At 43.4% G+C, this 22689-nt stretch overlaps 1 protein-coding gene across 2 annotated transcripts in view; it reads right to left on the bottom strand.

Annotated features, from left to right (window-relative positions):
• LOC111065308 overlaps window positions 1-22689 on the bottom strand; it is a 120257-nt gene that overhangs the window by 74972 nt on the left and 22596 nt on the right. Inside the window, exons 2-5 of one of the 2 annotated variants that reach the window (XM_041595565.1) lie at window positions 20219-21308; window positions 19970-20152; window positions 19754-19922; window positions 19216-19695 (exon numbers count right to left, since the gene is read on the bottom strand). In XM_041595565.1, the coding sequence (XP_041451499.1) occupies window positions 19216-19695; window positions 19754-19922; window positions 19970-20152; window positions 20219-21271 (1885 nt within the window). In that variant the 5' untranslated portion in view covers window positions 21272-21308. Of the gene's footprint in view, window positions 1-17706; window positions 18037-19215; window positions 19696-19753; window positions 19923-19969; window positions 20153-20218; window positions 21309-22689 lie in introns of those variants that run through there. The other variant, XM_041595564.1, reaches the window with a different exon arrangement.

Here is a 22689-nt window from a genome sequence, read left to right on the forward strand (position 1 = left end):
ATTGTATGCCCCCTTTGGAGTGTGTGCGCCACCTCGGGCATATATGTAGGTATACGGTATGGCACAGTTTATGTCTGCTAAAACAGGGCTACGGGGGAGCAACCAATAAAGTTCTCAGGGCATACCCCCATTCAGAGTCTCTAAGCTTTATTTAAGCGGAATTTCTACGCTTTTGCTGCTGTATTTCCGGATTTCCATGTGCATATTGTGGTCTAAGTTTTAGTCAAGAATCAGGGCTCTACTTTCATACCTTCATTTGCCCCTTTGGCAACACTTTTCGCTCAACGCTCAGCCACACTGGGGAGAGAGAGAGAGAGGGAGGGCGAGCCTTTGGACTTGCTTATTTCTTATGCCAATCCTTTGTCCACCCTCGAACTTCGCAATTCCTAAGGGGCATCGGCTAGTCGATTCCCTGACGCACAGAATCTGTGTAATTTTTGTCGTTTTGTTGCGTTGTTTGTTTGGTGTCACTGCAGCAGCAGCAGCAGCAGCAGGTTGGCTCTCGCTCTCTCTCTGGCGGCTTATCATCCGTCGTTGAGTTGAGGCTTTGTGGTCTGGATGATATTCCCTGACTTCTGGCAGGCTGTTGCATGCCCCAGCATCTGGACTGGGGACTGGGGGCTAGTTAGGTGCCACATACAATTGTTGGTCGACACGCCTTGAGGTAATTATGTAAATTACCTATCAACAAGCTAAGCAACAACAGCAACAAGCGACGACGACAACTTATCAACTTTTGCTTTGGTTTTTTTTTTTTTTTTTTGCCTTTGTGTGTGCCCTGGGGTGCTAACAAGGGGGCGGGGCCGCAGAGAGGAGGAGGAGGAGGCAGCAGGAGGTTGTATCGAAAATTTAGATAAATCTCACTTTTGGGGCAGCCACAGAAACAAAACAAAAAAAAAACGAAGAAAAAAAAAAAGGCAAAACGAAATTATGACTATGCATCGTTCATGTCCGTCGAGTCGTCGAGTGTATCGGACATTCAAATCGGTAAATTGGCAAAACATTTTCTATGCCAAAGGCAACAACAACAAAAGGGGTGGCTGTGGCGGTGACTGTGGCTGCGAGGGGGTGCAGAGGCAAAGAGAAGGTCGCGGAAAAACCAAAAACAGAAAATGCACAAAATTTTATATACATTTATCCATTATCCAGGGAGAGAGAGAGAGAAATAGCAAGCGTAAGACAGATACAAAAAAAAAAAATAAAAATAAATAAAAAATTTTTGTTTAAAAATTTTCTAAATTCCTTAAATCTGGAAAGATCTTTTGGAATATAGCTATAAGCAAAAGCAAAAAAATAATACATATGTATATATACTCTAACAAGCTGCAAATGGTTTGCTCTCACAACAAATATTAATTCAAGTGGATCTCAATATATGGGAGAGAGAGAGAGAAAATAGATCAGATGAGTGGGAGTGCGGGGAGAATCCATAAAATAATTAAGGTTGCCACCAAAATGTCTTTCGGACACGCAACGAGCGATCCACGGCTGAAACCATTGACCAACTTTTATGCTCTGTCTATGCCCCACTCCCTCAATTCTGTTATCTTTGCATCTTTCCAACTTGCACTCTTTTCTCTCTTCTTTGCTGCCTGTTTTATTTATCTTCTTTGCCTTGCCTGCTCTGTGCTTCCCTTTAGTCTGCCAGCAAACGAGGCGTGAAATTGTTCATGTTAACTAATTGATCCTGACGGTCAACGGACAGTGCCCGTACCCTAACACATCCATTGATCGGTTGCAGTTGATCTACAGGCTACGGGCTACAGTGTGTGCGAAAAGTTTGCATGTGTGTGCTATCGGTTGGAATTTTACTGCCAGAATTAGAAACAAAATCAACAGCAAACAGCAATATACATGCATGGACTATGCAATGAGTATCTCAAATAAATGAATGCCAGATAAGGCCTACGAGGTGTGCTGCCGCATGACGCGTGGAATCGAACTGCTGGCATAAATTCAGAATTTTACTCCAAGAATTTCCAACTCTTTGGCCAACTTTTGCCGCCCTCTAAGCACTTTCACACTAAGCCAGTCCCAATCAAAATCTATTTCAACAAATTCTCATTCTTATCCCTCTCAGAACTAAAGATGTAAAACATTAATTGAATTCTTTGTCTGTCCTCTAGCTGGTTTTATTTCTTTTGGAATATTTTCTTTTATGGTTCGATGGCTAGATAATGCCCTCCAATTGGGATTATATCAGCTAACACAACTGCTCAAGCGCTGTGTGTCTGCTAATCATATTCATCTCGTATCGTAGCCAAAAAGTGTCCCTCTCTCCAACCAAGCCAAATGTGAGAATAGAATTGATTTAAGGGAGAGTCCATCCCATCCCATCCCATTGCATCCATTCCTGTGTTTACTCTGCGGCTTTTGCCGTGCCACCAGCTGTCATATGCCATGCACACTCGATATATATATATATATATATCTACTCTAATAATCGTACTCTCTGGGTCTAAATTGCTGACAATTAGCGTGCAGGGCAGGGCAGGGCAGGGCAGGGCTTGGATTTGCTTAAATCCAAAGTAGGGCGGTGGCAGCTGCTGTTGCAATTCTGAAAATCTGTTTCTCGATGTTACTATTTTCACTTGCAGGCAGTGACATTGCTGTTTGGCTTTTTGGGTCTCTGCCTGGCTGCCTGGCGCAAGGTTAAGTTTGTTGCCACGTTTAAGGTTACACTCCTCCGCCGGTGAAGTGTTGGGTGCGGGCGGTACAATAGTGTAGGGTTGGGGCTGCCCGTGCCTAACACCTTTCTGGAGGGACCACCCGTGAACGAAAGGGGCAGGCACCAAAATCACCGTCGTGTGTGGTGTGGTGTGGATGCCACACATTGAGGTGAGGTGAGGTGAGGTAAGGGTAGGGCGCGGCGCGGTGCCATCCATTCAAGTGGCACCGACAGCTAGCCAGCCAGTCAGCCAGTCAGTCAGCCAGCGTAAAAGGAGACAATTAATTTCATTCGTTCGATTGAAAATCGTTAAGCAGGAAAACGCTTGAAACTTGAGTTGCAGCCTCGCGCTCTCTGAGTGCTTCGACATGTGGCAGAGGCGGGGTGGTGTCTCAGGAAAAGTCTTTTTTGTTGTGGCAAAAACTAAAGCTTTAAATACTCTTGAGAATCATTTGCTCAAGGCAAGGCAAGGCGCTGCTCCGTTTGGTGGATCATTTTCATTGCCATTTTAATCCCAAACTCTATCAGGAGTCCCCTTTCCCCTCCTCACTGCATTAGGATCAACCCCCTGTAGTCCATAAATTTCAATCTTCTACCCAAAAGTGCTGCTGCCCCATCCCCTGAAATAAAACTCACACAGATTGCACACAGATCTCGTGGATCGTTAAGTGAATTATTATTTATGACCCCATGGCGGGTATTTTCGTTGTTTACAGTAGTGATATCAATATTTATCAATCGCTTTTTGGGGGGTGTCTGTATCGTATCGTATCGAATTTATGTATCTTCCCTGGAACTTCCAGTCCATTGAGCCATTTTTGAGCCCAAGATCTCTTCGCTCTCTGCCCATATGGCACTCATGCAGTTACCTTACCGATTTACCCTTTTGACTTATGTGTATAAACCATTCCCTTCCCTCTCTCTCTCTCTCTCTCTCTCTCTCGCTCTACGATGCCTCCCCCCGCCCTGTGTGTGTTTTTGGTAGTTCGGCAATAAAATAATTTTCGTGTAATCCAGTGCGCGTGCTCTCAATTATTTTCAAGCGATTTTCAACGAGTGCTGCCACTCAGAGCAGCACCAAGCCAGCTAGAGCTACAGCCAATAGGGGTTGGGGCACTAGGGGTGGGGTGGGTAGGGTAGGTAGGGATGCCCGGACTATGCTCGTGCACTCTCTATGCAAGCAGCGTAAATGTAATACGTATTTCCATACCCTCTGCTGGCTGTTAAGAGTCGCACTGTCTTTGTCCTGACAGCTGGGACACCTGGAAAGCGTTGCATGCTGGATTCTGCGTCGCAGCTAATACAAGATTATTGGTAGAATTCGAGCAGAAAGATCTTAAGCCGGGCACCTATGAACTTTGAGAGTAAAATAAGATCTTTGGCAGGGAAGAAATTGGTTGTTGAGCATACAAGATTTTTTTTTGTTGCAATAGGAATTAAAAATATACAAAATATAAAGTTATTTACCGGACAAAAAGAAAATTAAAAATTTAAATTAAATTAAATATTAATTAATTAAATTCAAAATATACAAAAAAAATTTTATTTTAGAACAAAAAAGAAAATTAAAATTATATTAAAAATTAATTAATTAAATTAAAAATATACAAAATATAAAGTTATTTACGGGCAAAAAAGAAAAATTAAAAATTTTAAAAAAAAATTAAATTAAAAATATACCAAATATAAAATTAGCCCGAAAATAATATAATAATATAAAATTTTTTAACGGGCAACAAAGGAAAATTAATAATATTTTTGGATTGCTATCAGTTTCAGTTTGTTCGCTTTCCGCAGCTACATGCTGCCATCTGCAGCATGCGACTGTACCCAGCTGGCTTTGTCTCCTATTTTATTATACCAATACCAATTTACAACATTCAAAGTACAGTTTAGTTTTCCTACATATGTACTTTTGCCTAGAGCATCCCCCAAACTGTCGTGTGGAATTTTCTCCTGAATTTGAACGCTCTCAAGTTTAATGTGGCGTTCCATGCAAACCTTTTCGACAAACTCACACTCACAAACACACACAATACAATACAATGCATGTACATAAGGAGCATATACACCAATACGTACATATATCATTCTCATGTGTTGCCTGCACTTTGAGCAGCTTTTTTGGGGAGGTGCGGGGTTTTGTGGGAAATTCGATGAGCATTTTGTATGGAAGCTCAAAAGTGAAATTTTCCTGCTGTTAATTACGTTCTATTTCTGGCATCAGCAGGCGGCGGCGGTGAACTTCAGAACAATCGAAACAATAATCCATTCTTCAGGACAAAATCCTCAACTCAGCTTCTCCCACCTGTGTGTGCCCCCGTTTGCCCTGCCCTGCCCTGTCGTGCCCTGTTCTGCCCTACCTTTGGGTTGAGTATTTTTGGCTGGAAAATGCAAATCGCATTTCATGCAAACTGATTTTGCCTTTCATGCGGGCTCTGCATGCCACTTAAAAGTGAATATTCTCGTGGGCAGTTGGAGAGTTCGAGAGCGGCTTTGTGGGTCTTAAGCCCTGGCATGCAAACTGCAAGCTGCAGATTGCACACTTTCGGGCTTTAAGAGCCGTTTCCAAAATTAATTTGCCTTGTTTTTGTCGGCCGGTGCGGCGGCGGTCTGTGTCACTTGTCTCCTCTCTGATGCATGCCGCAAATTTCGTATGCCACAAATGTTGTTGAAATTTTTCGGACACTTGACATGGCACCAAAAATCAGCACACAGAAAAACAAAGCACCAAAAATCCAACGATTTTGAAGCATTAAAAATGGCAGTCATTAAGTACAGTAAGCCATGGCTAAGTGCAATCAATTTTTGTGCACTTCAGAGAAGTTTAATGTGGGGAGCAGAGCTCTGGAGATTCCCAGTGGATGGAATATTTCGAATGTCTAAAATAAAGCCTGGCAATCTTTGAAAAAGGGCGTTGAAGTGGCTACAGGATGTGTCTCCATTGATGGATCGAGCGCTCAATCCTTGCTTTGCAATCAATATTCTGGCGCTGACTACTGTCTGAGGGGACAGCCAGGGGGTCTAAGTAAGAGAAAACACAAATTCTAGGGCACAACTGCCGCAGGACTCATGCACCAAGCTCCAATCTCCAATTCGCAGGCATCATGCAGGCAATATTCAAGCTTGATTGATATTAATTAACATAATTAATAGCTGATGTATTTTAGAGGCAGTTTACAGATTTTGGGCATTCACTTGATGAATTTTTATTTTTAATTTTAAATCTAAAAATTATTCTTTTGTTTCCAGTTGCTTATTGATCCTGCTATTGGTTGCACCATTCAAAAGTTCCTTCAACGTAACACAACTCGAAGTATATTGAACAGAAATAGATACTGCCCTCACGACGTGTCGTAATCACTCACCAAACGACTGTCGACAGACGAGAAACGAGAGACATGCCAGAATGCCAGACTTCTAGACGACATAAGCAGGCCGCCAAGCAGCTGCTGCTTCGAATGTTTCGGCAGGGTAGGAGGAGCTTACACGAACAGCAAAACACACAGAAACCCTTACTGAATGACACACAACCCCCAAGAGCTGCGAGGAGATTGTTTTCGAGTGCTCGAGACGCGTCGCTCCACCCGCCTCACCGCCTCTCCAGGCCCAGGCATTCACTTCTCTAAAAAAAGATCGTGTTACAGGCGTGCTTTTGACGCGTTTCAATCTCATAATAAAACAACAAAAAAAAAAAAAACAAGAGAACAATAATAAAATGTGCAAAATCGCAAGAAGGAAGCCCAGAGCCAAGCCAGAGCCAAGCCAGCCCAGAGCCCAGCCAGCCCAGAGCCAAGCCAGCCCAGAGCCAGTGCCTCTCCTGAGTGGCGGTTATGTGACTGTGAATGGAACTGCCTAACTGCCGAACTGGAGCCTTGGTTACGACTCGTTTCAGACATTGAGAACAAAGGAATAAATCGCTGCGATTTATTGGATATCGAAGGGTTTTTGCTCAGAATTCGTTTAGGCAAAAGTGAACAGCAGCAGCAACAGCCGCTGTGGCATCCATCTGTCAGTCAGCCGTTCCATCGATCGATTTGTTTGGAAACTAATTAAAAAAATTCTACACATAAACACATCAAAAGGCAAATATGTGCCTCGGGTTGCACTTGTTTTAAGCGCAAAGAAGTAAAAGTACTTTGTAGATTTGCTTTCTTCTGCGGGGACCACCAAATGAAATGTCAGGCACGTACTTGGACGTTTATTTTCCCTAAAATATTCGCCATTTGACAGCGTTGCAAAGAACTCAAGGATCGCAACAACAACAGCAAAATAATAATAATAAAACTTGATATTTTTTGGCACACAAATTTCTGGCAATTTGTAGAGCTTGGAGCCTTAAATTGCTACCTTTTATGCGCCAGTTAGCTGCTGTTCTGTTCTGTTGTAATAAAGCATACACAAGTTGTAGTTTCATCCAAATATACGTAATATTATTTGCTTGCTGAAACGTTTCGCGTAAGCGTAAATTTTGCAGTTCATTTTTTGTACAATTTAAATTCGTTCGTTATTTGATTTCAGCTCTTTTCTTTTGTGGTTGGGGTTTTTGCTGCTTCCTTTTGCAGTGCAGAAATCAATCGAAAAAAAAAACGTTTAGCTGTAGGTCAAGACTTAGGTTAGTCGACGCATTAAATACCCTGCAATAATTTTTGTAAATCGCTAAAGAAAGGGAATACAAATTCAAGGAAATTTAACTCTTTCATTGCGTGAAGAAATGGTCATGCCCCTGCTGCTCCAGAGGGTATGTATGTATATGTGTGTGGCAGTATTAAAGGCAACGCTGCCACGAACTGTGGAGGTGGCAGCAACTGCGGTAGGTACTGCAATCCGTACCAATGGCTGCTGCTCCTGTGGCTGGCTGGCTGACTGCTCCTCTTGTTGTTGCATTTTATGCTGTTGGCTGTTGCTGCTGCTGTTGCTGCTGTTGCTGCTACAGTTGTTAATTCATGGAAATTTATGTTTAATGACAACGAAAAGCAACAAAAGCAGGAGTGGAGTTGCACCTAGCAGCAGCAGCAGCAGCAGTCCAGCAGCAGCAGTCCAGCAGCAGCCTCGAAATGGTGGCTGGTGGTGGCTACGCTTTTCGGCTTCTCATTAAAAGTGAATTTGCCTGCCACCAGAACTGACCAACTGAACCACTAGACTGTGTTAAATAAGCAACAAAGTGGCACCGCACCGCACCGCACCGCACCGCGTTGCCCGTTGCCCATTGCCTGTGTCGTTTTTTGTCGCCGTCGCGTCGTCTGAGAATGCGGGCGGAAGAGTGCGTGGGCACCCACCGCCAAGAGAAACAACAACAACAATTTAAACCCGAAACCGAAAGTGCAACTTGCCACAAAATACAACGTACAAAAAATTGGATTTCGCGCTGGCTTTAGCAACAAAAAAAAAAGAGAGAAAAACAAGACGCAAATTGCAAAGAGCTTTATGACACCTGGCATGCAATTACATGGACATTCCATTCTTGTTTCCCCCGCACAACAATCTGGCAATCCCGCAATCAATTATGCAATACGAGTACCTGACACACACACACACACACACACACACACAATGTAGATGTTTTTTTTTTTTTTGTTTTCTCATTTGATTACATTTTATTATATCTATTTTTTTGGGGGCTGTTTTTTGTGGGCAGGCTGCCATCCGGTTAGAGTGTAACCAGACACCCAGCCACTGCAATCAATGCTAGAGCAGCTCAATCAGTGGTTCTAGTTATGTTTTATATACCTATAGGAGAACTATATATACATATGTATATATGGGAGAACTATGCACAGGATTCTGCTTTATAGCGGACTTAATATTCAATCAATTGAATCCAATCAATTAAGCGTAAAATTCGAATTGGAACGCAAATAAATTGGATTGAATTTGTGGTCTCAATTGAATGAGGAGTGGGTGTGGTGGGGGGGGGGTCACCGATTAAGAGGGAATTCCAATTTGAGCTTTGATATTAGAAATAATCCTCAAATCCTCTTCTTAAAGTTGGTTGTTGTTGGTTGTTTTGAAGCTGACTTTATATTATATATTTTCATGGGCATATGCCAACAGAAGAGCCCGCATTCTGTGTGTACATAAGTCTGCCTTGAATGTGAATATGGGCATAAGCATAAGCCTGAACTAATTTTGGTTTTAATTGCTGTGCTAATTCCAATTTCTGTCTCAGTTCTCAGGGACTTTGAGGGGACTGTTCAAAATAATAAAAAAAATATTCCATAAATTCAAAAGCATATTTTATGCATATATTTTTTGTTTTGTTTGTTCTTCCTGTACCATTTCTACGCTTCTTTCGTTTGCTCTTTGTTTTTGCTGTGTTTTCATACTCTTTTTTTTGCCATCATCCCCTGTCGCTGTGCATCAGCGAAAGGTTTAGATTCATTGATTAACTCAACAACAAAAGAACTGCGACGCGCGATCATTCGACATGGCACAATGATATGATATGATATGATCTTTGGGCTTCCCTTTATGATGCTCAGTTCTCTTTTGCTCTCTGAATGAGGGGAGAGATTACAAATGATCCCATGTAGATGTGTTAATTTTTGCAAAGAAAACAGAGCCATGGAAAGGAAAATGAATGAACAACATTCAGCATTAACTTTGGGTACCAATTTGTAGTGTATTTAAAAGTGAATTTATGTTCTGAAAATATGCTTAAATACTGGTTCATTTTCGTGTGTGTTAATTGTTTATTTTCGTTAATTGTTTGACTGAAACCTCACTAATTTGATGGCCGATTTAGTGCTAGAATTTTCTTCGAATATTCTACCGCAGCATCCTTTGCTCCCCTCAATGGGTGCATGGAAGGAAACTCTCCTTCGATTCGATATTTAGATCCGCTTAAGAGAACGAATGGGGTGGGGGGCACACTGAACCTTTCTGTGTTGGCTCTGGGACTTGTTTGAAGGAACAGAGCATTTCGTTTCGCTGCAACAAAGTAAGCAACCTAAGCAGATCATGCAAGCCTCGTGGAGTTCTGAAGAGCACTTCTAAGCAGGAAACGATCATCTTTTGGTTGTGTGGTTTTCAGCCTGTCGCTGTCGCTGCTTCTGCTGCTTCTGCGGTTTTTCTGTTTCTGTTTGTCGTCGCTTGTGGCTCTGAGATGTTGTCTGGAGCATGTCTATCATCCGCGCCTCGTTCGTCTGTCCAACACGGTCTGCTTCCGGCTCACAGCTCTAGGCCACGCCCAGGCTCAACGCTTGGCCACATAAATCATGTTGTTGACCAACGGGCCAACGGCATCAGCAGCAGCCCACTGTCATCGCCGCAGCAGCAATTCAGCCATGCAGCAATGCGTGCCAAAAACGTTTTGTGCCACAAAATGCTTGCCATACGCTTTTTGGTTAGAGCGATACACTGATACGCTCTTTTTGCCATTATTTTTGTTGCGATTTCAAGTCAATCCAGTTGCTGACAGTCGAACATAAAAACTTAATTAAGCGACAGCGGTGGCAGCGGTGGCAGCGGGGCAGCGGGGCAGCAGTGGCAACTGGCAGTGGCAGTGGCAGACGGGGGGGGGGGCATGCATTCGGCTACAAGTACACTTGTACTTGTTTGCCCCAGATTACTGTGCGCCGCTTCTAAATCAAATCACACACAAATTTTTGGTTCTGTGCGGCGAAAGTAATGCGGCTGGGTCAACGGTGCGTATGCGCAATGCGGCTAACCTGACTGGCGCACAGCCAACTGAAGCGGGGCAGCCAAAAAAAAAAAGGGAGCCAGTTGCAGCAGCAGTAGGGGGAGTAGGTGACAGAACACACAATCTCAGGCGACTGATCAGTGGCATGCAATGCTGTTGCAACAAAACCGACAAAAGGCAAACGACAGACCAGCGGGAAGACATCTCTCTCTCTCTCTCTCTCTCTCTCACTCTCGTATTTTGCATCACGTAAAGTGGAGCAATAGTCCGATGAGGGGTTAAGCAGGGGGTGATGTGTGTGTGTGTGTGTGTGTGCAACAATTGGCCAACTATTTTGGTGGTGACTTTAATTGGCTTCAGCACAAAAAAAAAAAAAAAGATACACACGAAACCGAAAAACGTAAAGAAAGGAATTGTCGCGCTACCCCCAGCTACATTGCTCCTGGGATATAGAAGATATAGCAGAGATGTTGGGAGAGCAGCTAGCCCGCTTCAGGGCTACTGGAGCCACAGTGAACAGTGCATAAAGAGCCTTGAAATATGCTGCTGCCAAATGGGATGCTGCGAATACAACTATCGATTGTAATGCTCATATTATTATTGTGAAGTGTGCATTAAAAACTTAATTGAACTGCAAACAGAAGCATTATGTTGCAGCTTCCTGTTTCTTTTGGGGTATTAATATAGTTGAGAGCTTTGGTTGTTCTCATTCCCCAAATCCTCGACCCTGGAATAGGCTCAGAAGCTCAGATGTTTTCTGCTCCTTTTCACAGTACCTACAGAAGTCTATCACTACTAGTTTCCCATTCTTTTATACTCGTACTCTTTCAAACTAAACCAACTAAATAAATAAGATATAAACTGCAGTAAACAATCGATAATTAATAAATAAAATATCGTATATTAATCGGTAATAAATTGGCTTTTAATCTGTTATTAAAAGATAATGAATTTATCAAACATAGAAAAGTAATCGATAATAAGTCGATAATATATTGATAATAAATCGATAATATATCGATAATTAATCGATATTAAATAAATATTGTATTAAGCGTTTGGTCAATAATAATAGTACATATTTAATAATTCGATAATTAGTCGATAAATTGCATAAGATTAATCGATCATTCAAATGGCAAATATTGAAATTCAATCAGTGCCGCTCTTAGGGTGAATTCACTGTACCAGTACGAGTACGAGCAACCCATGCAACGCGGCCATCCATGCAACGTGAGTGAGGTGAGCCCCAATGGTTGCGGCCTAATGGTGTCAACACCGAAAACCAATTGGCAAAATGTAGATCTCAAAGGAGTCTGTGGCGCGCAGGCGCTGCGGCCTTCGCTCTTAAAGGAGGCTCACAAATTTATGGCTTTCAATTGGCATTGACAGCGATAATTGGCCGCCGCGTGTGCCGCCTCGAATCGAACTAAGCCAAGTTAAGAGAGAGAGAGAGAACGAGAGGAAGAAAGAACACGCAGCCATATTTACATATATATTCTTTTTTTCTGTATATTTTTGGGCCATTAATCATCTTGGCCATGGCCTACAAAATGGATATACAGAAACAGAAGCAGAATCCAAGCAAATGAGCTGCAACGGGCACGGGAAACGGGCAAACGGGCAACGAGGCAACACGGTTCCACTTTCCTTTCAACGACATTTCATTTGGCAAAATTTATGGACTGAAAGACAGCGAACAAGAATCTCGCACTCGCAATAAAAGCAAACACTTTTCGTATGCAAATTGATAGTGAAAATAATTGTAGTTCAATGGAAATGGCAGTGGTAAGGGGGCAAACCAACGGAGAATACTCTCGTATTTACAGGACACAATAAAATATTCATTGTAGGGAAAACTTTTCGCATGAAAAATTGTGTGTTTGTCGGGGTGTGGTGGGGCGAATGGGAAATAATTCTACGATAGCAAACAATTCGAAATTTAAATCGATGAGAAGGATGAGAAGGAAGGGGAAAGCTATTGGAAAATAATTGCAGGTCAGATAAATTGAACAAAATTCAATGGAAAAGGCAATGGATACGAGAACGAGTACGAGTACGAGTTTTCCTTACAATTTGATGGACGCAACACTTGCTGTAAATAAAACCCATTTCCATTTGTTAATTTGATATGAGCACACAGATTGTTCAATCATTCAGATAAAACGCTGATAAATATCAGTTATAATTGAAGTGCAGCAGAATCAATGAACTGTTAACTATTCGATTAGGTATTTCGATAGGAAAATTAAGTTGCAGTTGCAAATGTTTTTCCTAAGAAATGAAAACACTTTCGTTTGAAACGATAAAATGTGCGAAAATCTGAAAGGGAAAATGGGAATATAGAAATGGATGTTGAAATGGGAAAATAAATACTGGGAATATATATATATATGTCAGGTAGAAACAAATCCACATGCAATAGAAGGGATTAATTTTAATTAGGCCGCATCTCATTATGCACAAAAACTGAAAGTTTGTCCCGGCTGCCCCACTCATCAGTTAAGTGGGAGATTACTTAACTCCCCGTGTGTGCTCTCGCACTTTTTGAGAATTTTCAGAATTCAGAACGAGCTCGAAGCACACACAAACCGCACAGATTCGTAAAACTTTTCCATGCAGAACGCACCCACAAAAACTGAACACGAGCCTGAGAGTGCTCTGCACTCAAAGAAATATTCGCGGATTGGCGGATTCGCGTGGGGCAATTAAGCAAGCTTTTGTTACAATAAGTACGACTGGTGTTTATTTTGGCCACATTCATCTCTTGTGTTGACGAGTGGATAATACGACTGGCCATAACTGGTTATGTTTTTCAAAGAATCATTCAATTTTAAGTTCAATTTCAAGAGCAGAACGCGTGCACAGCGAGGGCTCAAAGTTGGCGCAAGGTAAACCCCACATCAAGGCAGCTGCTACCCTTAAGTTTTCCACGAAACTTTACGTAGATCAAAGTCATCTCAAAAGGGTGTATCCTTAACGATATAACGATAGATATTTAATGTGTATTCCCAAAAAAAGCTACACACATAATTGAAATTGAAATAAAATAATATTGCTATTATTCGAGGGAAATTAACTTAAAACGAAAGTAATTTAATGCCAGAATTTAATATTAAGAAAATAATACTAGATTTTTTTAATGATACCTAAATATAAGGTTTTGTTTATGATTTTATGTTTATATTTTGTGTTATACATAATTATACTCGTCTGCGCCTGAGCAGCCACTTTAGCAGTGATTGACTTCGGAACGTTTCCTTCTCTGCGTTACACACATCCCTTTTCCCCAAAATTTAATACCCCCCCTCACTTTTTTTTTTGGGTGGGGAAAAAAAATTATTTTAAAACTTTATTTTTTTTTAAAAAAAAATTTTTTTTTTTTTTTTTTACCTCATATATATTTTTTTTTTTTTTTTTTTTTTTTTTTTTTTTTTTTTTTTTTTTTTTTTCCCCTCCCCCCCCCCCCCCCCCCCCCAGCAAGAGTCTCTTTTCCTTTTCAGACCATCCAAAAACATGCGTCACAAATGTAGATTTTTCTTTGCTTTAATATTATTGCGTGTGTATTTTGTGAATTATATTTCCATGGGCAAACCCCGAACAAAGAGTATCGGTGAACCCGTTGAAACCTAATCAGACGGAGAGTGTTTCCATATCTCAATGGAAATTAACCGATGGCACTTTTTCGGGCACTTTTTGTGTGTGTGTGTGTGTGTGTTGTTGCCGTAAGTGCAACAGTACGTATGAGCATTGTTTTGGCTGGCTGTTTGTTATAATTTCAGATAAGTTTCAGATCGACGATTGTCGGCTGTTACATTGTTTGTTGGCTGCTGCTGCTGCTGCTGTTGTGGTTTGTTATTATGCAAATTTTTGGCCAACAAATGCCACAGACAACAACAACAGAAAAAAAAAACACATCGCTGCTGCTGTTGCTGTTCCTTCTCTTTTTTTTTGTTGGTTTGAATTTTAATTAATGTTGCGCATACGCTGTGGTGTACACTGTACACCGTACACCCTGCAACTCCCATGCCTCATCCCCATCCATCCCATTCGATCCCATCCCGAGGTGTGTTCGATGCTGCTGCTGCCGCCGCTGAGCAAAAAGTGTGCCAAGTAAATACTGTTTTTCAAAAATTAAATAATGAGCACATTTGTTTTTGCATTTGGGCTTTGGGTTTTGTTTTGGGTTTTTTTTTCGGCTGCTTGTCTTTGGATGCAGGCAAAGTCTAAACACTTTCACTAAGCAGTGGGGGGATAACAACAACAACAACAACAACAACAACAAAACCCCAATCCACCAAAGGCTACACGAATTTCGTGTCGTACATGACAAACTCTCAGCTCCCGCTACGTCTCTGTCTCTGGCCAAAAGAGTTGGCCTGTAATGCAGGAATGTAGGGGGGAGCTGCTGCTGCCGGCAATGGAGATGGTAAACGGAGTCAGAGACGGCGGCAAAGTGACAGTGGGAGGACAACAACAAACTGGCTCAAAATTTGTGATGTGGCTGGCTGCTCATCTTATGCCTGGCTAAGAGCCAGCCAGTACAGTGTGTAGCAGCAAAAGGGTTTGTTTTCCTTCCATATTATCTATTGCCTATAATTACTTCCTGAAATGTTTCTTCGTTATTACAAAGATTTTTTAGATAATTTCCCACACATATATACAGTATATATCGAGTGCTATTGTGGTCTAAAATACTAAGTAAACTGTTTACACATCAAATAATACGTTCAACCCACGCGCAAGCTGTTTAATTATTGCTTAAATATTGCTTGGATTATGGCGAACATTTGTTAATGATTCTTCAGTGCAGCCAAGCATAATATTTGTCTAAATATTTGTTCTTAGATTGCCAGAGCATTAGAGCAGCCAGAGGCTGAGGGGCACGTGTCAAACGATGATATCCAATCGATTAATTATGCAAAATATCTCTGACAATAATCAATAGCTAAAAGATTGCCATTAAATGTAAGCGAAGTAGAATGCAATACAAATTGGAAAAATTGGAAAAATATAAATATTTAAAATAAAGCGAAATCCAACGATGTATCGCCCCACAATAACCACTCGTATGGGTAAACTATATTTAACAGAAAATAAACACAGTACGCAGAGTATCATCATCTGATGATGATGATGGTGATGAAGGAGTAAACAAAGAGAGTAGCGTGAGCATTGAGAGAGTTAATTGCCAGTGGTGCTGGAATGATGATTGTGGGGAGGGGGACTGGCAATGGCACTGAGAGCTGGGGGGTGGCACTGAGCATGGGACTCTGTGGCGACATTGATTAACGAGTGCTTAGTTAAAGCGGCACTCAGACACGCGCTGCTAATGCCACAATGCCACCAGACACATATTTGAAGATACACCAATGGATACAACAGGCTGACAGCCGACAACGGACACCCAACAATCATCAATGATGGACCACAGCAGCAACAGGCAACAGGCAGGCAGGCAGGCAGGCAGCAAAAGTCAACAGCAATTGCGACAAAAGCTGGAAAATACTCGACACAACAAAAGTGCAATAATAATTCTCTTACTCTTTCTCTCTTCCCCTATTTCATGCTCTTTTAGTTTTTTCTTTTTTTTTTTTTTCGCATTTTTATGATGAATAATTGAATGGGATTCTAGGAACTAATTTGAGGAGAAGAAAAGGAGAGAAAAATGGAAAATAAAACGAAATGAGAGCGAGGCCCAAGAACTATTTAAAATTTATTTTCCTTTATTTGTTTACCCTGTAAACGTGTGCAGAACAGAAGTGTGGGTGTGTGGTGGGGGCATATTGGCAGACATTTGTTGGAGATCGCAATAATAATTCGAATAAAAATTAGAATTATAATAATGGAATAAATTTTAAAGCAAATGGCATGAAAATAAATATAAAAATGATATTGAAAAAAAGCCAACATATCACGCCTGTCTCTAGGGTATCTGTTAGCCGACTACAGCATTGTTGTTGTGTTTTGTTTTTGGTTTTTTAATTTTTTGGCTGTGCTCTCCAGGCATCTGTATAAATACTTTGAAGTACTGTTTTTAATTGCAAACCCACCAGCCCCCTCCTGCTGATGATTAATTTTTGTACAGCGAAAACAAGGCAGAGTAAAGGGAGAAGGATAGCGAGAGGGGGAGAGAGAGAGAGAGAGAGAGGAAAGGCAGGGAGGGGTACGTACTAGATGAACAACAATAAAGAGCTTTGACAGCTTTAAGTACACGCATTTATTTCGAATTTATTTCAAGTTAGTCTGTTGCACTCTGTCCCCTGTCCTCTGTCGCTGCTCTCTTTCCCTGTGTCTCTGTCGATGATCGAGAAATGTGGAGTGGAGGTAAGTATCTACATAAATGTATATATATTCGCATTCTATATGGAGACATACAGATGCACAATGTGCGTGTCACTGGGCATTGACCCAACCCAACGCTGCTACTAAAATGTTTCCATAGTATCCATAGGATCTCCGCTTGAACCAATGTCAGATGGCTGTTGCTGCTGCTCTGTGATGATGTCTTGCTCTTGAACTCGTGCTGTGGGCTGTGTGTTGCCTTTAATTTAGTTGCAAGTGCAACAATTGTTGCTTATGTTTTCTTTTTGCTGTAAATATGGCACTAAATTTTTCTAGGTAGTTTTTCTTTATGCATAAACTGCAAGCCGCAGGCCTCTACACTGGTGCCCTGCCATTTAATTAATTGTGATAATATTTTTTTTTTTAATTTTAAGCATTCAATTTAATTTTAATAATAATATAAATTAATAAGTTATTTTCTGCTGGCATTTATTATTAATTTAAGAACTCTTTGGTTTGCAATTAAAGTTAGCTTTCGTTCTGCTGCTTCCTTTGGCATTTACCCACGCAAGTACTTTAAAGTTTAAACCATAAACCATCTCGCTACATATGTATGTATCTACTCCCCCCTGTAGCACCATGGGAGCTGCATAGCTAATGCCTAAAGTGTTCCATAGATCACCTAATTTATTCGCCCAAGTCGGTTATGCCGTACTATTCGCTTATTTCCTGTATTTTGTTTTGTATTTATTTTTGTATCAACTTTGCCCTTTTTCTACATATTCTACAGATTTAATCTATAACAAAATAATATATATAAATAGATTGAAAATCGTCTCGATGCCCGTCAAGAACAACTACAAATCATACTGCTAGTGAGTCACTCCAATCCAATAGCAAATTACGCACAAAAATAGCTTAAGCAGCATTTGGCAAGACACTAAAACTGTGGCAACTGGCAGGGGTATAGGTATGGGGGTGGGGTATGGGGTATGGGGTGCTGTATGGTTATATGGAATGAATCATCTGGTCAACAGCTGGTCCAGCGCATTGTAATACCTCAGTTCGTTATTAAGTAAAACTAGAAATTGTAGTATTTGTTTTTACCCACATTTTAGAAGGACAACTCCTGTTGCATGCTGATGTGGCAGACCCAGATTGCTGTGGCGCCTCAGCGATTGATGTTGATGTTGCTGCTGCTGCTGCTGATCCAGGGCGGATTTAATCAATTGAAATGCCATTCTCTCTCTCTGTCTGTCTCTCTGTGTGTCGCTCGCTTCTAGTCTTTCTAGTCATGGATCATCGGGCGGGGAGGTCGATTGCCGTGCATCACTTTTACCCGCTCGTCTCACCAGCTAATTATAGCCCCACGACGACGCAAAGACGCACATTAATAATTTGGATGGAATTTACAAAAAAAAAACAACAAATCGGTTCGCTGATTAACTCAACAATCGGGCGGGCATTATTTATAAATCAATAGCGAGTATGAGTATGAGTATGAGTGTGCGAGTGCCAGCAGCAGGCCAAATCAAGTGTCAACGCCTCCCTCAAAGCTGGAAGCTGGCAATCCACATCCACAATCACAATCACAATTTCTCTGTGTGTTTAATTATTTTTTTTTAAATTTATTTCCAGAGGGGTTTTTTGGTGGAGTTACACACACAAACACACACACACACACACACACACAGATATAAAAGATACAGACGCAGGTGATTTAACAAATTAATTAATATTTTTTCACCCCACTTTGCACTTGCACAAAAGCACCAAACAAAATTGTTATAGAAAATAAAGTTTATGTTTTTTTGTGTTTTTTATTTGTTGTTTTTTTGGTTTTTGGAACGACGAGCCAAAAAATTGTAGCATGCGGCATGCCCGACAAGATCGATTCTACTGAAAACCACATCCACAACGAATGCCGAGCGTGAATGTGAATTTGAATGGAGCCCCCAGAGCTCGAGTCAGAGACCAGAGACCAGAGCCAGTCAGCCAGTGAGTCCGCGCGAGCAGCGCGCGAAATACAACCGAGCAGACCGACGAAAACGCGAGGGTTCGTCCAAGCACTGGGCAAAAGCAAAGCAAAAGCAAAAGCCACACAGCACAGCACAGCACAGCCACCGGAGCATGTGCCACACAAAAATCATGGATCGTTGGGTTGGTTGCCTCTCTGCCTGTCTGCCTGTCTGCCTGCCTCGTTGTGCATGCGAGTGAGCTGCTGATAAAAATAAAAGAACGAACTGCTGCCACGACAGCGGGGATCGGATCCGTCCGGGCGGGGGGCCAGGCAAGCAGCTTGCGATAAGATGGGACCGGGGACCGTAATGTTTGTCACCCTCCTCAAGCAGCTGGCGTCATCTGTTGGCCAACGCCTGAACATAGCTGTGCGATCAAGCAGTGGCGCCAGCTGCCGCAGAGAACACGCCACAAAATGTCATTAGTTTACCCCAAAAAAAACAGCAGATGGCGCTGCAGCAGCGCCTTCTGTAGGCGAGCAGCAGAAGTAATGTGCGCCACTGTTGCCTAGCCACAGATGGCGCCAGTTGGCACTCACCTGTAGAGGGCGTTTAATCCTAACCGAAGTCGACAAATTTCTTGAAATTTCTTATCCACTCACCTTGCAGACCCGCATCATTGATGCTCGACGTGGACGTGGAGAAGCCGGGCAGCTTGCGCCAGCCCTTGCGGTTCCAGAAGCTGCGCGCCTTCGACTCCGTCGCCGTCGTCGTCGTCGCTGGCGTCATCAGCTGTACGCCCGTTCGATGATTCAGATTGAGATGATTTAGATGATGATTCGGTCCCGGATCCTCGGCAGCTCTGATGCGGGCGCAGCTGAGTATCCGACGGCCGCAGGAGGCGCGCGTAAGGAAGGTGCTGCCGCTGCCGCTGCCCCCGCCCATGCCCATGCCCATGCCCGCCTCATCGTAAACGGTGGCCGCCCGCTGAAAGGATCGACAGCTTTGTGTGGCCATCGTGGACATTGTGGCGGAGGCTGTGGGCGTCTGGCGGGCGCACTTGATGTGCTGCGTTTTGGTGAGGCGCAGACTGCCGATATAACTGGCGCCGCTGCTGCCACTGAAGCCACTGTCCAGGTCGCAGGCGTTGCCCAATGCCCGTGCCGGTGCCTCCCGCCGCCGTTGCCGCTGGACCCGTCTTGAGCGTGGCCAGCAGCAGCTGCTCCACGCCGCCGCTGCCAGTCTCGCTGCTATCACAGATGTTGTCCGCCGATGTGGAGGTGAGTCGCGCCGTCATCATTGACGGCTGTCCGCTGGCCGCCGTCACGCAGACAGTGGGCTTGGGGGGCGTGGCCGAGGCAGTGCCGCCCTCTTGGGGGTATTGCTGTTGCTGTTGCTGTTGCCGTCGGGGCAAGCGCCGCCGGGCTGCTGCAACACCTTGGGCGGACTCTCCGGCATCAGCATGGCCTCCACGCTCAGATTCAGTTCGCCCAGGATCTTGTGGTGGCGACTCTGCACGCGACGCTGCTCCTCCTCGACCAGCGTCTGATTGAGCGAACCCGCCGAATGGGAGCCCACAGTGCTCCTCAGCTGCTGCTGCTGATGCTGCTGCTGCTGCTGCTGCTGGTGGGTGGCGGAGGCGCATAATGGTTTGGAGATGATTGCCGAGGAGGACTGCAGGGCGGCCGCATTGATCTCCTCGTAGAAGTTCTCGCTCTGGCCCAGGCCCAGGCCCAGCCGGGAGGCGGTGGCCAGCTTGTGGTAGCGCGTCTGGTAGGACTGCAGGGTGGCCGGCGAGACGAGCTGTTTGTTCTTCTTGCCCTTGGACAGCAGGGCGCGTATGGAGTTGGGTGGCGGTGGCTCACCGGAGGACGATGACGAGGAGCAGGAGGATGTGGTGGATGTTCCGGCCGCTGCAGCAGATCCTGAGGCGGCGCTGCCCTTGCTGGCTGCCGCTCCCTCCGGCCGGGGCACATTCGAGTGGCGCATGGCGGCTCCCGGCTCGTAGTAGGCGTACGAGTAGTCATGATGGACATGGTGCTGCAGTGGATGCTGCTGCTGCTGTTGCTGCTGTTGCTGCTGCTGGTGGTGCTGGTGGCTGTGAATCCTGCCGAGTGTCTTGCTCTGGCGTGCCGCCAGCTGTTTGAGGTGGTGCGGTGAGGTCTCCTGTTCATTGCAGATCTCAATGGCATCCGGATCGGGGTCCGGATAACGGGGCAGCAGCTGTCTTCTGCCCCCATTCCTCTCCAGCAGCAGCGACGCTGCTCCTCCGCCAGTTGCCGCTGAGGAGGCTGCTGCGGCGGCTGCTGCTGCTGCTGCTGCAGGCGGCGGGTAGTCTGGAGGCGGCGGAAACTGCAGGCAGTGCTTAGCCACACCCACCACCCCGTGAATCCCCTCCAGCTGCTGCTGCTGCTGTTGCTGTTGCTGCTGGAGCTTCTGCTGCTGCTTGAGTCGCTGCAGTTGCGTCTGCTGCTGCGTGTAGTAGTTCTGATTGGCGGGATGCTGATGCTTCATCTTCGAGTGGACCAGCACCTTGCCCAGGTGATGGCTGTGTCCTCCACCCACAACCACTCCCACGCCCACTGCCACTCCTGCTCCCACTCCCACTCCCACTGCTCCCGCACCACTGCTGGTGGCATTCACAGGGCTGGCAGTCGTCGGACCCGCGCTGGAGTTGCCGCTGTTGTTGCGTCTGCTTCCCAGGCCCAGGCTCTCCATGGCACATGGTTGATGCTACTCCTCGCACTGCTCCGATCTGCAAACAAAACAAAAACCAAAATTATTTTCACCCATTAAAAAAAAATTATATAGTATAATATAATATAATATAATATAATATAATATAATATAATATAATATAATATAATATAATATAATATAATATAATATAATATAATATAATATAATATAATATAATATAATATAATATAATATAATATAATATAATATAATATAATATAATATAATATAATATAATATAATATAATATAATATAAGATATAATAATATAAGAGCCTAACGTAACTTTCGTCTAACGAAAAGAAAAAAAGAAGGGCAAAAATCGCATCTCCAAGCCACAAACAATATTCGGTGCCAAAAGTCTCTCCCGCATTTTATTTGTACTTAAAGTTAATTAAAGCTTAAATAATATTCACAAATAAATGCTGAATATAATCGATAGCCCGTTGTGCTGACATATGTGGCATCTCTTGGAGCAGTGCACTTGGCTGTTCCCCTTGTTGAATCCCTTTCTCCACCACAGATGAGCAAAAGTGAGTGTCAGTAGCTAGGATTCCACGACTCCTATCGGGGGCAGGAATCAAGGAATTTTAATAGACATAGTCGTACACCTGCAGCAATGTCAACTCTTTGACTTCATGGAGTAGTTGTAGCTGCCATTAAAAAATAAATACAAATAGGAGCAGCTGCCACAGCCAGCCAGCCAGCCAGCCAGTCGTTGGATGGATGGGAGGTTGAGGGTGAGGTTGGGTTTACCTTCCCGGAACTTTGACCGCTTGGCGGCACGCTCGAATGCGGCAAGTAAATGCAAGTAAATGCCTCATTCAGTGCTACGGCTTTCAGCATGCCACACACACACACAATCCACACATGTCGCTGTGATTAATTGCCGCTAATTCAACAAAGTTCCTGGACTCTGACTCCGCAGACTCCTTTCCTGACTTTGAGTCTGCCATGGCCAAAGGGTTTCTCTTTTTCCTCTTGTTTGTTTGTTTGTTTGCTTGTTTTTTGTGCACCTCTTGCAAAGGTTTAACTGAGCATTAATTTAATTGAAAAATAAAGCAGAACTAAGAAATGCCAGCCAGGTGCCCGATCCAAAGATATGCAGACAGTAGAGCTGACCAGAGAGAGGCGGCAGGAGAGCGCCCTGCACCCTGCACCCTGGAAGCAATAGACAAATGTCATTTGTAGTTATTTATGTACTCTGACTCGTATGTGCATGTACATAGCACGCGTGTACATATGTACAGCCCACAATGATGAACTTGAAGCGGATTTATCGCTTGAATCATTCAGATATATAGCAAGGCATATTTATGTGTTAATAAATATTAAATAATAATAATAATGCATCGAAACATTGGGTGTAGCGGCACACATGTTGCACTATATATATA

Source organism: Drosophila obscura, unplaced genomic scaffold, assembly GCF_018151105.1.
Source record: "Drosophila obscura isolate BZ-5 IFL unplaced genomic scaffold, ASM1815110v1 contig_73, whole genome shotgun sequence".
NCBI lineage: Eukaryota > Metazoa > Arthropoda > Insecta > Diptera > Drosophilidae > Drosophila > Drosophila obscura.